The sequence below is a fragment of the Hibiscus syriacus genome, unplaced genomic scaffold (assembly GCF_006381635.1).
Source record: "Hibiscus syriacus cultivar Baekdansim isolate YM2019G1 unplaced genomic scaffold, ASM638163v2 tig00110576_pilon, whole genome shotgun sequence".
NCBI lineage: Eukaryota > Viridiplantae > Streptophyta > Magnoliopsida > Malvales > Malvaceae > Hibiscus > Hibiscus syriacus.
The window spans coordinates 7,205-23,573 of NW_024062787.1; the positions used below are offsets into that span (position 1 = coordinate 7,205).

Consider the following 16,369-nt stretch of genomic DNA (forward strand, 5'->3'; position numbering starts at 1 on the left):
TGAATCGTTCAACATCTTCATTGTCGGTTAACAAATAAACTTTACCATTTCTCTGATAAGATAGCCTAAATCCACTTAGGGGCTCTAAATTCAATTTATTTGAAACACGTAGCATTAGAGTTTCATAAGTTAACTTTTGTAAAGACAATTTTAGTTGAAGATTTATGGGTAAAGGCATATATTGTAAAACACCATTAACATTATCCCATGACCCTCCAAAACACAAATCTATCCAAACATGATCAACATTAGATGATTTCATGGTTGTAACTAAACAAACGAGATGCGAAACTAAGACCTGTTGCCGGATGGGGAAGGATGTCGTTGGATATAGGAACGGATGTCGCCGGAGAGAGTGATAGATGGAGATGGAATGAGTTGCGATTTAGGGATTTAGTTTATGATTTCAGTGTTATATACCCAAAATTTCAGTGTTGTGATTTACAGATTCTCGTTGCGATTTACGGATTATCGTTGCGATTTACAGATTCTCGTTGCGATTTACGGATTATCGTTGCGATTTACAGATTCTCGTTGCGATTTACGGATTATCGTTGCGATTTACGGATACGCGTTGCGATTTACGGATTATCGTTGCGATTTACGGATACGCGTTGCGATTTACGGATACGCATTGCGATTTACGGATACGCGTTGCGATTTACGGATACACGTTGCGGTTTACGGATACGCGTTGCGATTTACGGATACGCGTTGCGATATACGGATACGCATTGCGATTTACCCATACGCGTTGCGATTTACGGATACACGTTGCGATTTACGGATACGCGTTGCGATTTATGTGTTCGCGTTGCGATTTTCATATTCGCGTTGCGATTATGGAAAATCGCAATGCGAATTTGTACTATCGCATCGCGATTTTCAAGAATCGCGTTGCGATTCTGGAAACTGATTTGCGATTCTGGGGATCGCGTTGCGATTTTTATTTCGCGTTGCGATTTTGTTGGTCATTTTGGCAAATCTAAAAAAAGTTGGTTAAAATCGTATATTATAACTTTTTTTGGTCACTGAGGCGATTTTCTCTAAAAAAAAAAAAAAAAAAAGAGAACGAAGCGAAATGAAAAGACAGATTACGAGTTTGTGCGTGAATCTAATGTTAAACAAATCCAACTTTTCATCTTTGGTTTTGTTAGATTCACGCACAAACCTGAAATCTGAATCATCCCCTTTTGGCGGCTTTCCCCTGTTCAACCAAAACAAAGAGGGACAATGCTGTATGCTTTTGGGAGCGATGAACCCTAATTTATGTGTTTAAAATGAAACGCGAGTATATGACGACTGATCCCATCAACATATCTATACTGACGACTGATCCCATCAACATATCGTTTAAGGTCACCTTGTGAAATTTTGACAGCCAGAAGTACGAAGCAGGAGAAAAATCTACAATAACCGATTAACCGCCGCCAAAAGTTAAATTCCCTGAAATTGATAAATATCTATGCTTTGGGGCTGATCCTCTTTAAGTCGTGCTTCGGCTGATTAAAACAATTGCTTTTGGGCTAGTTGACTGAACTAGGCGGGCCTGCTCTGATCTGCTCCGGTTGAACCAAAAGGGTCGTCACTTAGTGCTCTTTCAAGCCCGTTTCAAAGGAAAATTTAATCCCGTGTATCTTTAAAATACTATTTTATTTTAAATATAATTCTTATCCTCTAGTTATTAAAATTAAAATCATCAGTAAATCACTTTCATCCAGAAGTAATAATGCCTTTAATCTTATGTTGCAGGGAACCCTAACTTCAATTAAATTATTGCATATTATAAATTAAAAATTATTATCTAATAAGTTATTACATTTATTAAGGTATTTAAATAAATTATTATTGTTAATAAAAAATAAATTAATTAAATCGGTTGTTGATGATTCATCTTTATTATTTACGTAGAGAGTCGTAATTGATGTAGGAATTCAAAAATGTGACGTGGGAGAGAAAATAAGTAATGTAGATAAAAATTGAGGAAAGAGAAAAATATTTTTTTCCCTTAGTATTTCCTCAAAATATAAAATCTTGATTATAAGGTGATTGGTGTTAGATTTTGGGTCAACATACCTGTTAATAGGATGACAAGCTATGCACATACGCTTGTAAACGATCATATTTTTCTATTAAAAATTATGTCAAAGACAAAAGAATATAGGCATCGGAGAACGATCTCAATGACGAATGATTTCGAAGATATAATATTTTTGAAGTTTTTAAAATTTTGATAATTTTTGAAAGATGTTCTTCGAATGTACAACACGTTAAAAATAATTTAATATATATAATCAAAAAAATTTAATTAACATTAAGTTTGGGAGCACTAGAAAATCTATCATTTCTCACTTATTGACATTTACACTTTTTTCATGCCCCTCGCGAAGGGAATAAGGTAGTAGACGCGATGATGAAGTTGGCATGGAGTTGCCTTTCGACGTTAGAAATTTCATGCAATTTTCGAAGACAGAATCAACGTTGTTGCAAGAGAATGAAATTGGCAACGATAAGCATACTGTTTATTGTAGTTGAGGCTACGGATATTTTTTTCTTAGAAAAAAGTAAATAAGTCCGTAAAATTATGCCATTTTTTGTTTTTGGGTATGTAAAACTATTTAGGGTAAACTACATGGGAGACCACTAAACTATGGTAAAAAATCAATGTGACTACCGAACTTTCAATAGAATCAATCAGACCACTCAACTATTTAACGGATTCAATCAAACCATTGACCGCTAATTTTTAACATAGGTGGTGATGTGTCCGTTAATAAAATTGGCATAATTATATATTTAGTCCTTAATATTTACATATTCTATCAATTTAGTCACTATTTTAATTCAATTAAATAAATTTAACTATCCAATTAGAATGTGACACGTGTCAATATATGATTGGAATATTTTATTTATGAATTTTAAATTATTTAATTAAATAATTTATCTATTCAATCAAGTTGTGACACGTGTCAAGGGAGAGAAGCTATCGGGCGCTCAAACCATTAAACCAAAAGTCCACAATGATTTAAACTTACAATAATTTGTATTTGACTTGTAAAAGTTTGTTAATGATAAACAATTAAACAAATTATTTGTTTAAACAAATTGATTGTAAATTGTTTTTTTGAATTAAAAATATTCAATTGTTATATAAATTAGATAATTTAAAAAAATTGTTAATTCAAAAATTGACCGAATTACCTAAATTTGTTCGGTTCGATTAATAATTTTCAAATAAATTTTGGTTCGATTAATGGTTAAAGAAAAAAATTGGTTAATTCGGTTCGGTTAATAATTTTCAAATAAATTTTGGTTCGATTAACGGTTAAAGAAAAAAAGTAGGTTAATTCGGCTCGGTTAATCGAACCAAAATTTATTTGAAAATTATTAACCGGACTGAATTAACTGGTTGTTTGAAAATTATTAACCGAGTTAATCGAAACAAAAAATTGGTTAATTTGGTTCGATTAATCAAAATTTTGGTTAATTCGGTTAACCGAATTAACTTTTTTCATAATAAACTCTTTGAAATGTTGCTTTCATTTTAGTTATTGGATTAGAACTCTATCGGTTTCTTGTCAGTCTTGAAGCCTTCCTCCATTTCATTTTATTATAACGTTGGTTCCTAGCTCACCTATAGCTAGTGGGTCACGTTTCATCATCTTCCACCTCGATTCCATCATATTATATTGTTGGTTCTTAGCTATATATAGCTAACGGGTCGTAATCAATTTCCTTGAGATTCTTCATACTACAAACCAACTCCCTACTATCTTCACCAACCTTTTCATCCTTTATTTTCCTTAACCACAACCATCACTCTTCCTACGCTGCTAATCCATTTCAACATTTTTTTCATCTTTACATTTCTATATTTATCTATCTATTTATATTTTACAACGTTGTTTGTGAATTTCAGATTACATTCAAAGTATTGTGGAGTTCTTACTAGAATCACGATCGGACATTCTCATATAACTCGAAACATATAGTCGAAATCATATCAATTACATAACAACTTTTTGGTGTGTAATTGTGGCATATGCCTTCTATTTCACTAAAAAAATATCTTGAGCTAAAAGCAGCTGCACCATAAAAGTTTGAGAAGGGAGACCTTTACCTTAGACAAGCACAATGGAGACAAATGGTACACTGTTTGCACCGTTAAGTCCTATTAGTTGAGGCAAATGGCTGGATAAATCTGTTTGACAGTGACATATCTATGCTGCTTTAGATTTACCTTGATAGATCTGGCAGGATTTGCAATTTTCTTATCCGTATGATCTGATTTTTGTTTGCCATTATGGAGGCCAAATATTTTTTCTTTGAAAATTTCTTGATCCAGAAATGTCTTGGAACTCATCAATGATTTTTCTTCCCTTATTCTTGGTTGCAGATGGTCTGTTATACTACCTATAAGTTGGAGTAGGGTCTTCTGGAATTTTCTGGTCTCCAAAGGGGCCCCTGTGATAGGGATGAAAAAACGCTGGATTGCTGGTGAAGTAAGTGCTTGGTTCTGAGAATCCTGTATTGCAATGCCCACTTATCCAACCCCGGATGTTAACCCCCCCCCCCTTTTTTTTGCAGATTGGATTGCCTTATTTTCCTTCAGATTTCCCTGACTGCCATTCATACTTATCCTTAAATGAAATTGAAGCTATTGCCTCTAGGGAAAATGCAGAGCGGCGTCCTCCAGCTGTACGACCTTTCAGAATTCCAATTCCATCACCTTGGAATGCTGTACATGCTGCTTTTGACAAGCTAACCATGAGGGTAAACAAAGCAGCTCAAGTTTCAAGTGGTGAAAATATAGTTGGTACTTCAAGTTGTGAAAGTGATGTAACATCATTCAGATCTCATAATTCATTTGATGGCATTGTAGCAAGGACATCCAGTGTGCTCACTGACTTCTTGAATGACATTGGGGGTGAACATTTACTTTTATTTCCTCAATTGCAAAATAAACACTCGAGTCTTGTTAAGGTTATGAAGGACAAAAGCATGATGGAAAAAGGCCAAAATGGGACTACGCAAATTAGTTACAGCTATAAGTTATATTTTGTAAGGGTTCATCTTCATGCGTACAAGGAGGGTGTTTTTGAAGAAGGAGCTGTTATATGTGCACCATCTCTTGCTGATATATCAATGTGGACATTCAGGTAGTCATTTAATAAATTTGTGTACATTCCAAGTGGTTCTTAATTTAAAAATGCATGACTGTAAGCACGTGACAAACAAGCTGTTGTGCAAAAGGATAATCGAACTGCATGCTCCGATCCTTTTCTCTGGTTGCAAGTATCATCCACTTTTAATATGATCAGAGTGACTTGGTTTGTCCTTGACACATCTTTGCATCTAATCGATAAATTTACGTTATCTGCGAGATTAATCGGTTGAATTTGGATATTTGCAGCATAGACAGCATTGAAGGTGCACTTGAAATGCCTAATTCTGCTGTGGGGTCGTACTTTAAAGAACAACCTTCTGGTAAGTGGGAACACCAGGAATCAGATGACCCAGCTTCTATAGAATATCATAGGTGGCCAGTCGGCTTTGTCACCATGGGATTTGTTAGAGGGAGGTTAGTTCATGTTTTTTCAAATATTGAATTTAGATATCATTAAGTATCAACTATGGAAATTTTTTTAGATCATCTCTGGTTTTGCATGGTGAATTTCATTTTATATATGCAGCAAAAAGCTGACAGCAGTGGCGTACTGTGAGGCAGTCTTGCTTGCTTGTATGAGAGAAGAGCAGTGGAAGGAGATGGCAGTGAAGCGTAGGAGGAAGGAGATATATGTGCTTGTTAGGAACCTTAGGTCTTCAGCATATAGACTTGCTCTTGCCACCATTGTCCTGGAACAACAGGAAGAGGATGTCAGATTCTTATGAAATTCTCTATCTGCTGGACCATTACTACATCGGGAGATCATTTGAAGACTTGTTTCCCAACTCCATTGCCCAACTGCTCGTGGCAACGAGGAATCATTTGTTGATTTTCTTGGTATTTTAATTAGTATGAAAATTGATTACTTAAATGGAAAACTATATTTATTTCGGAAAGGAAGCAGAAGAAGAAAAAGCAGCTAGGCAGTGTTTTGAAAACTGATCTACACCGGTTGAACCGCTACTAGTGAACCGGCCAGAACCGCTGAACCGTTCGAACCGGACCGGCTGAAAACTAAAAAAACCGGGAAAAAATTGAAAAAACCGCCAATTTTGTTTTTTTTAAATAAACCAAACGACGTCGTTTGTTAAACGAGCCAAGTCGAACTAAAGTATTGCTGAGCTCGACTCGAACTTGAAAACTTTAAAAGTAAGCTCAACTCGACTCAAACTCACAAGCTAAAAATTATCAAGTTCAACTCAAACTCGAAATATAATATTGAAACTTGAACTCAAAAAGGCTTGAACTCAAAAAAAAATTAGAAGCTCGATTGAAGCCTAAAATTCGAGCTTGATTGAAGTGAAAGAATAGTTCACTCAATGCTCACCAAAAGACTCCATGATTTTGAATGCCAAATTACCTCTATTATTTATAGAAGTTAGTTGTGATGCACTTCTATGTTTCTTAGCAATGTGAGATTGTTTTGTTCTCATATTTTTACTCTTTAAACTTTTGGGATGCTCTTCTATGTTTCTTAGCCATGTGAGATTGTTTTTAAAAAAAAATTAAACCAAACAATATCATTTTGTTATGATTTTTTAACCCCAAATTTATTTTTTAATTATAGTTATATAATTATATTTACTATTTAATATGTTTTACCTTAAATATCATGTTGTAGTTAATTTGAATCATTTTGTTTCACTTGATTTTATGGTTTTTAACTTATATATGTTATGATTTGCTTTGAATATGACTTGTGATATAAAAAATTATTTTTCATTAAATATTTTTGATATTTTTATTTAATTTTTTAAATAATTATGACGTCGTCCGGTTTTTCGACCGGTCGGACCGGTTCGACCGATTGAACCAATGAACCGGTAGCATGGTCGATTCGCTAACCGATCCGGTTCTGAAAATAATGCAGCTAGGCGACGAGGGTGCTAATTGTTTTTTATTTGTATTTTCATTTTACAAGAATAATAATAAAATTCTTTATTATTACATAAATTTAATATGATTAGTCTAATGATCAATTTATAATTTTTAATAGTTGGATCATTTTATAAATTTTAATAGTTTGTGTATTAAAATAAGTAATGTCCTATAGTTGGGGACCATTTGTATATTTTACGCTTAAGTTTGTCGTTATTAAGAGTGGAAAGTATCTAAATTGAAATTAGAACACTGGAAGAATCGTAAAACGCTTTAGCTGGATCTTCCCTGTGCTTACAGGAAGGAGATCAACTTCAAAGACCAGAAAAAAGAAACTAAAACTCCCATTTTCCCCTTTTCATTTCGTACTCTTTGTGGACGAAACTAACGCTAAATCACAGGTATTTTCTCTCCCCCTCTATCTCTATCTTGTAGTTAACCGATTTGAACTTGACGGTTTCATAACTGTTTTCTTCCAATTCCTGCTTTTTTCAGAGATAGTTCTCTGTTCTAGGGTTTTTATTTCCAACTGGATGAAAAATTAAAGTCAGGAGACATCCTTTATATTTTCTTTTCGCTAGTTTTCATATATTTCAATTTTCAACTCTTAGATCTTCTAATGTTCAATTTCAGCCTCGATTTTGATACTATAAACTTTGGAAATTTCTCGTAGCTTCGGTCTATTTTTTGCGTGTCTATAATTTAAGTTCAAACAATTGGACATCTCTTATATCTGTTGTTCTAAGTCTGCCAAGTAGAGCAATAAAAGGTGTTAAATCTATGTTTCGTGGATTCCAGGATGAGTGTCACGAGTATATTCAATTTGTTCCAAGCCTTTTTATACATTTGGGAGATCATGCTTTACACTCTTGTTGTCCAAAATATGTGGATTTTCGTACACTCGATAAAATATATTTCTGTACATATCTTTAACTAAAAAATGTGGTTTATTTACTGCTTCGTAGCTAATAATGAGTTTATTGGCTCTAGGATTTGACTCGAGTTTTTGTTTCTAAATTCAGGGTTTTATTGTTCGAACTGAAGTTCTAAGGTGATGGCGAGGATCAAACCACAAGCTCTGCTACAACAAAGCAAAAGGAAGAAAGGGCCATCTCGAATAAGTCTTACAACAATTATAATGTCGACTTTGATTGTTGTTTTGATTGTGCTTTTTGTCTATGCCTCCTACAGACATTGGACTCAAAGGTTCGTTCAATTTGGCCGATGGGAGTAGGGATTTAGTGCTGCAATGCTTTTAAACTTTATTATGTCCACGCTTTGTTGATTCATGTAATTTACTGCATGGCTTGCTAATTGTAGAGCAGTACTTTTAGAAAGGAAGTTGTTTGTAGAGAATAAATTGGCTAATATTTATTATTCAGTAAATAAATATTAGCCTTAATTCAAAGTATTAGTCATTGAAATTTGACCCAGTTTTCTTTTCTTTAGGTCAAGAATGCATATAGAGAACAAGCAATCAGTTATCAAGGTACCCTCTTGAGAATCTTGCTTATCATTCTGAAATGGCCTTTTTGATCCTCATGGCATCGTATTTTTTATAAGTCTTTGTTTTGTTTGTATCAATAAAACTCTCAACTCCGTGCCCATTATCAATGTATCATCTTTTAAGAACATTTGAAGGCAACTTTTCTCTGTTCTTGTGTGCACATCCTTAGTTCACGAGGATTTTACCTGTTTGTTATTATTGTTTCTAACTTTATATCCTCTCTAACGACTGTGGCCACTTGTATTTGGTAGGGTGACAACTCTTTCATGGATTCCAAGAAATCTGATCTCCCAGGATACGCTGTAGGTTCCTTTACTTGCTAAGCTCTTCCCTAATTAATATACTATGCCTGTGTGTATATTGTCTACCTTTTTGTAATACTGGCCTGGAATGTGTTGTGCCTAGTTCTGGGAAACAATATTGACCCTAGATGATTAATTTATAACGGTTCCATATCCAATTCAAATATCCTTTCTTATAATGCGACTTCATCTAAAGACATTTCAAAAGAAATTGTTTTATCATGTTCTTGGTTGCATCGCCCATTAACAAAACATATTCATTAGCATATCTTTCAATACGGCATCTTGATATGTTATTCCTTTTGAGTTTTTCCAATTGTATCTTACTATATTGACAGATACTTTTGGTAATGAATGAAATTTAGCTGATATTTTCAGTTATTACTTTATCTTACTTTTAGGCTTTACATTTAATACTTATTTAAAATGAGTTTTATCCATTGACTTAACTTTGTTTTCTCCCCTCTTATGACTAGATTTTAGATACCACTAAAGGCTCTATAACAGTGGAGCTCTTCAAGGACAGTTCTCCTGAAGTTGTTGATCAATTTCTTGATTTATGGTAAGTATTGGAATCGGTGTTATTTTTACTTAAAATAATGATTTTCTTTATCTATAAGACTATAACTATCATAAAATTCCCTGTGATCAATATTTGAACTGGAAAAAATTATTGTAGTTAGAATCAAAAATAGTTTTGAATTATTTTTCTCAATCAAATTTCAGTTTTATTGCTGAATCATAGGCTGTAATCTTGCAGAATTCTATATCTAGTGTTGATTTTGTTGGTTGAGCATTATGCATCATCTCAATCTATCAAGAAGGCATGGAATTTATCACTATAGTTTTAATTCTTAAGAGTCATTCTCAAAGCTTGATTTGAATTGGAAAATTCGTTTAATGGAATAGATGTGGGCTCGGTTTAGTTTAGGTTCAGTGGTAAGTCAAGTTCAGCCACATTTTTAGTGTCTTATCTAGGTAATAAAACAGAATGTTATTCGTTTCATGGTTTGTTTAATCATGGAATAGGCAGGCAGGCAAGCTAGCACCTCTAGGAAGTGCAGTGCCAAAATGTCATTATTTTTACTTTTAAAATATATTCCCTTTCCTCGAACTTGATGTGCAACTGAATTTGATTGATATGCAGTCAGAGAGGACGCTTCAATGGAATGCGTTTTCGCCATGTGATAAAGCATTATGTGATTCAGGCTGGCAATAGTGATAAGTTGGGAGCTGTAGAGGACTGGACTTTGAAAGGAAAACAATACAGCCAACTCGATACAAGGTTAGTTTACATTGATTAAACTCAATCACTCTTATTGTCCTCTTCACTTCTTCATTGATTTACCGACCTGACTAAAGGTTGGCAGTAGATGCTTTTTGTTGTAACTTACATTCTCTGATGCCCAACCAGTTTGAAGCATGAAGCATTCATGCTTGGAACTTCTAAGGCAAAGCATGATGATAAAGGATTTGAGCTTTTCATTACAACTGCACCAATTCCAGATCTAAACGAGAAGCTTATTGTCTTCGGGAAGGTCATTAAGGGGGAAGACATTGTTCAGGTAACAAGCAAAGTTTTGTTTATTTTTTTTTCCTGAATTTGGTAATGATTACTCATAGTTGGATGCATTTAAAATGTTCCCACGTGATCCTATTTTCAACCTGGTTATCTGTTAAAGTTGTGTCGAATGTGTTCTAATTTTGCCCAGGAAATTGAAGAGGTGGACACGGATGAGCATTATCGACCTAAATCTTCTATAGAGATCCGCAGTGCAACTCTGAAACAAAACATCTAGAATCAAACATAAGTAAATTATCCGAACAAAGTTTCATCACACCATCATTAAAATGGTTCAGAAGAATATATGATGCATTCTTCGTTTGAGCTTCAGATTTCATGAGTCCTGGTAGTGGTATATAGGCCAAGGAGCCCAAGCTCCATGTTTATTTGTCTGGTTCGACTTTTGGCCATCCTTTTTTCCACCCATCTAACCTTCTAGCATTTCCTTTATTTTCTGTTTCCGAATCTATTTTGATATGGTAATGGACACTGTATTTGTAATTTAAAAAGTAGAATAAAGTGGAGATGTAATTTACATGTGCAACTCCAATAGAGAAGTTTTCGTTTTGGTGCAGTGTTGATGTCGACAATCTTCAACCATGTCATTGCATCGTTATTGGTTTTTTTGGCCCATTAGGATAATTGGGTTTTTTATTTAGCCCATTAGGGTATCCGGTTTTTTATTTTGGAGAATACGACTTTTTTTATAGTGTTCAACAAACTTGTTATGTCAAGGTGATGATTTTGTCCAAATAATATTTTTCATTTAAATTCGTCTCGTCAAAGTAACGAGTCTTATAAAATATAATTTTTTATTAAATTTTATCATATTGAAGTAAAAAAATTTGAATAAAAATATTATTTTGTTAGGACTTGTCACTTGATCGTGACGAGTTCCGTAACACTGACAAATACCGTAGATCCCAAAATAAAATTTAATATATCTTATTGGACTAAATAAAAAATCTCTCTGCCCTATTGGGCCAAATTTGCCTTGTTATTGAGTTTACGATTCATTGGTATAATTAAGATGAAAATTTAAATTTAAATCATAATTAAAATAATTAAAAATTCAGTGATATACTATACACCATCTAAAGTTTCAACTATAACGGGTATAATCTACCCGTTAATTTATATAATTTTATATCACTTACTGTAATCTCTAATTACTAACGGTTACTTCGGCTTATTTATTAGAAAGAAGGAAAAACATGGACAGATTTGTGAGGAAAAAAAATCTCTCGAAGTTCCTTGTAGGCTGGTATTTTCAAATATTATATGTAAGCTACCATTGACAGTAGGTTTATTGAATTATTCTCCAGTTTTCTAACAGGTTTCCTTCCGATGTTGATGTCATTGCCACCCCGAATGTACGAGTTGTTAATCATGCATTTCAGCTAAATGAGAAAGGAGATGTAGTCAAAGCCATAATTTTATATCAGGACCTCTCTATACCAGATATCGCCAACAGCTGTCTACAATTACCTCCCTTAATTGCCAACGGGATACAAGCAAAAGATTGATTGTAGGATGCCAAAGTTTACGCACTTAATCGAAACCGCCCACAAGCATCGCCAATTGAACATTCAGCTCATAACAATTCAAGCATAGAGACTCAAAACTCTAACAACAACCAGCTTTCTTCCCCACGTTTCCAAGCTTAAATTTAAACAAATCACTAATGCTATAAATACTGCATAACTTAAGGCAACCTTAAAGGGAGAAAAAAGGCCATTCCCTTCTATAGCTATAAGTCAAAGCATATGTTACGTCTGCTTAATTCTTATTAATCCCATCGCTTCCTCTTTGCTATGGACAGAGTCATGAAATGGTTCAGCCGTTCAGGTCATTTACTGCAGAGAATGATGCACTATTGGACCTATTTTTCTAAAAAGATTCCACTGCTCCTAAAAATTATTATTGCTTCTATCAACAAACTAAACAGTCTCCTCAAATAAGAACACACGATGGAAAGATGGTGAAAAAATAAGAATGCAGAAACAAAACAAAAATTCTAGATGCATATATATATATAAGAAATTGAACTGAATACTGAACAGACAGCAGAAACAGGACTTACTAAGCATGATAAGAATACAGACAAGGTTAATTCAAAGACATGAACAGAAAATTTCTTGTTTACGTAAATAGCATTGTCCATAGATGTATAAAGCCTAACGGTCCCATCCAGATGGCCTCCGTCTTTCTCTAGGCCTATCTCTTTGAACTGCAAAAAAAAAGCCAAGAATGAGCTTAATTGCGCATGGAATGGTAAAATTAAAAAGAAGAAAGACATTGCAGAATGCTAGCATAAAATCAACTACGAAAAGGAACCTATCTGATTTTCTTTGGCTGGTCTTTTGTCCAGTATTTTGCGAAGTATTCGATCCTGATGACGGAGTGGTGCTGAATGAATTGACCATCTGAGACTTATTTGCATCTCCACCTATGGCACCACCGGATACAAATCCAGCCAAAGTTGGTCTCCTGAGGCTTGAGCTGTTACTTGAGCCTTGATTTTGAGAGTTTGATGAGGCAGCTACAAAGTTACTCCTAAATTGTGCCATCATGCCAGTTTTCAGAGTATTTACTGCAGCGTTTCGACTTTGAACAGGCTGAGATGTAGCATTACTGGATTCTAGATTATATCCAATACCCAGACCATAATCAACACCACGAACACCTCGACCACTCCCACCCCCACCACCCCTTCCTCTGCCTTTCTTCCCACCTGCATGTTATAGCACACATCAATTGTAAGTTCAAGACACGTCCATAAGTACAGAAAACATCAAGGTTTTGGAAAAGCATGTAAACAACTGGTTATTGAAACCCTTTCTCAGCTGCTTTACATATCATGATAGTTTAAACAGAGTTGTAAATGCATACAAAAAAGCATATGCATATAGTTGCATTCGCATGTCATAAGAAATAATACCTCCTTTTCTTGCATCACGCTTGGACCGGAATCTCCCATCCTATTTATGGGCAAGGCAAATGTCACTACATTAAAGTACATGTCTATCATATCCAGTAGTTACAGTTTCAAGAATAGAGGAAAACTAGGGAAGTTTATAAGATACTTCTGTCAATAGATATTGTTGTTAGCGAGCAATGTAGATCACCCAAAAAGATGTAATTTTCGTTTCTAATAACTTTAGTGAATGCCATTAACTACAAAACAAATATTAGTTGAAGTAATTGAATTACCTTCATAGCAAGATCCATGAGTTCCATCGAGACATTTTGACCAGCAGTTATCATACTATTAACCAATTCACCAGCAAATCGTGCCTCCTTTTGAGTTATCAAAGTATATGCAGTGCCATCTTTATCGCCAGCACGACCTGTCCTGCCAATATGGTGCACATGCATATCCATGTCTTTTGCAATATCAAAGTTCACAACTGACTTAATTGACTTGATATCAAGACCACGGGCAGCAACATCAGTCGCTACAAGAACATGGTAGATTCCAGATTTAAACTTTTGTAGAATTTCCATTCGAGAAGCCTGATCCTTATCACCATGAAGGGCGCCAACCTTAAAACCCTTCTGAGACAGCTGTGAATCAATCTCATCAACAGTAGCTTTCTTGGATGCAAACACCAAAACATCACCTTCATCAATCATGCTAGGTAGCTTCTCTAGAAGCCAAGGTAACTTCTCAGAATCAGAAGGAATTACATGAACAACCTGAGTAATATCTTCATTAGCCATTCCCACCTCACCAACTGTGACTCTGACTGGGTCACTGAGAATCTCCCTTGCCAATTTCTCAACTTTCCGGGGCATTGTTGCAGAAAATAGTAGGGTCTGGCGATCAGGTCTGATTTGGCCAACAATTGACCTTATTTGCGGTTCAAACCCAAGGTCAAACATCCGATCAGCCTCATCAAGTACCAAATAAGTTGCTCTCATCATTGTCAGGGCCTTCATTTTGATCATGTCGATCAATCTGCCAGGCGTCGCAACAACTATCTCACATCCTGCCTTGAGTTCCTTGAATTGATCAAGCTTGGACATTCCACCATAAACAGCACAGGAACGTAATACATAGGCTTTTGCAAATTTCTTTGTTTCCAAGTATATTTGGTGTGCTAGCTCACGGGTAGGTGCACATATCACTCCAATCGGGCCCTCCTCTTTCTGAAGTTCAGGCTGATCCATAATGTGGACAATCATTGGAAGCACAAAAGAAGCAGTCTTACCAGACCCAGTTTTCGCTATACCAATAATATCCCTCCCAGAAAGAACAATAGGTAAGGCTTGGCACTGAATAGTGGTAGGCTTTTCATAGGCTTGTTTTGCAATAGCTCGCATTAATTCTGGTGCAAAACCACATTCTTCAAATGTCTTAATTGGTCTTGGGACATCAAAACCAGAAACACGGATAGCCAAGCTCTTCCGGTATTCAGCCACTTCTTGCTCACTCCTTCCTATAGAAGTTGATAATGGAAATAGATTTCAGACACAGAGCAATCTCAATGAAGAATATGCCCTTTCTTTATCAAAAAAAGGTCCCACACTAGAAGCAATAATGAATAAACAAGCCATGATGTATATTATTTCCACATGATGAAAATGATCTCCCAAGGAATTAACTAAAACACATAATCTTCATACTCAATTCCAGATTTTTCTAGACTTTAGAAGTTGCTTAGGTAATAGCTGCATACAGATAGAAGTACAAATAGCCGCCTATGATAGATTAAGCATTTATTGTAATCAACCAAGTCATATTTTAACTGAAGTGATAATAAGTATCCAACTAATCTTATGTTCACACAATATAATCAATAACCCAAAGACAACCCAGCATTTTCAGATAACCTTATCCAATAGATTTTCTTTTCTAAAAGAAAGGATTCTTCTTAGAAGTTAGAATTTATAAGCATCTGATATTTTGTTCTCAATTACCCGAAATTGATTCCTTCTCCTCATAAAAGTCTTTATTAAAAGGCTCATACTCAATGGAACTGTGATCAAGAGCTGGAATCGGCTCTATCTTCTTCTTGTCCACGACCACTGGATTATCATCGGAATCATACTCCAACGCACCCGCATCTACAGCCTTCGCCGCTGCATAAACCTCCTCATCCGAATCGTAACCAGCACGTAAAGCATCCGCGGCCAACGTCAACCCAACATCCTTCTTCGCCCTCAAAAAAGCTCTCCACAGGATCAGCCTCATCCTCATCATCTCTATACCTATATGCCTTGACCTTCGGGTCCGGAGGCGGCGGCGCCTTCAAATCCTCCTGAATACCTTGCATAAACGATTCAAGAGTGTCAACTTCCTCATCTTCAGCTCCGTTAGCATTGACGTTTGAGTTATTATTATCAGCTTCCTTGAAGGTATCATTATCGGCGTAATCGATATTGTCGAGGTCGGTGTCTTCGCAGTTGTCGTGGCCGTGACGAGAAGAGGGAGGAACGTAGAGGCGTTGAGGAGCTTGCGATCGCTCGAAGTTGTAAGTAGCTTGACGGTTTATTCCAAACCCTTCGAATCCGAATTTGCGTTTCGACATGTTTGAATTTTTTTCTCCCTTAGAAAAAAAAAACCCTAATGCCGCAGGGGGGCTTGTTAGGGTTTGAAATTGAAGACTACTACTAATACTACCTTGTGTTGGTAATTCTGGAGAATCCAATTGAAATCGTAGATAGATCAAACAAGAGTTGCACGCTGGAAATCAAGTAACCAATAAAAGCAATTTAATTTGGTTTTATTTTACTGAAAACCATTCCCGAAAATGTTTTTGGGTTTTCCGCTTAATATTGAGATTATTTATTGAGTAAACTACACCTATGACCACCTATCTATTTTTTCTTTTCTTTTTGACCATTAGTCTTTTAATTTTATCAATCAAATCATTTAACTATTTAAATTTTGTCAATTAAGGCACTTATCGTTAACATTTGATGGAAGAGATAACGTTGAAATT

The 16,369-nt window shown here is 35.2% G+C and overlaps 2 protein-coding genes and 1 pseudogene across 2 annotated transcripts; 2 read left to right on the forward strand and 1 right to left on the reverse strand.

Annotated features, from left to right (window-relative positions):
• Positions 1-4,137: 4,137 nt before the first annotated feature.
• Positions 4,138-4,918, forward strand: LOC120133056 (ribonucleases P/MRP protein subunit POP1-like). The gene is made up of 4 exons (XM_039149715.1): positions 4,138-4,157; positions 4,400-4,505; positions 4,591-4,842; positions 4,886-4,918. The coding sequence occupies exons 1-4, from the start codon at positions 4,138-4,140 to the stop codon at positions 4,916-4,918; spliced, it is 411 nt and encodes a 136-aa protein (XP_039005646.1).
• Positions 4,919-7,283: 2,365 nt separating this feature from the next.
• Positions 7,284-10,677, forward strand: LOC120133080 (peptidyl-prolyl cis-trans isomerase CYP21-4-like). The gene is made up of 8 exons (XM_039149734.1): positions 7,284-7,449; positions 8,071-8,254; positions 8,498-8,537; positions 8,807-8,857; positions 9,334-9,419; positions 10,005-10,142; positions 10,272-10,422; positions 10,570-10,677. Exons 2-8 carry the CDS (start codon positions 8,103-8,105, stop codon positions 10,654-10,656), a joined length of 705 nt encoding a protein of 234 aa, XP_039005665.1. The 5' UTR covers positions 7,284-7,449; positions 8,071-8,102; the 3' UTR covers positions 10,657-10,677.
• A 1,796-nt stretch (positions 10,678-12,473) lies between these two features.
• LOC120133079 lies at positions 12,474-16,159 on the reverse strand (annotated as a pseudogene).
• Positions 16,160-16,369: the final 210 nt, after the last annotated feature.

Excerpts from the sequence above, each read along its gene's own strand:
- LOC120133080 (XM_039149734.1), top strand. The coding sequence starts at position 8,103 with ATGGCGAGGATCAAACCACAAGCTCTGCTACAACAAAGCAAAAGGAAG. Across the intron at positions 8,255-8,497 it reads TACAGACATTGGACTCAAAG|GTCAAGAATGCATATAGAGA; the intron begins GTTCGTTCAATT and ends TCTTTTCTTTAG. Across the intron at positions 8,538-8,806 it reads ACAAGCAATCAGTTATCAAG|GGTGACAACTCTTTCATGGA; the intron begins GTACCCTCTTGA and ends TGTATTTGGTAG.
- LOC120133056 (XM_039149715.1), top strand. The coding sequence starts at position 4,138 with ATGGAGACAAATGGTACACT. Across the intron at positions 4,158-4,399 it reads ATGGAGACAAATGGTACACT|ATGGTCTGTTATACTACCTA; the intron begins GTTTGCACCGTT and ends TCTTGGTTGCAG. Across the intron at positions 4,843-4,885 it reads CTTCAAGTTGTGAAAGTGAT|CAAGGACATCCAGTGTGCTC; the intron begins GTAACATCATTC and ends ATGGCATTGTAG.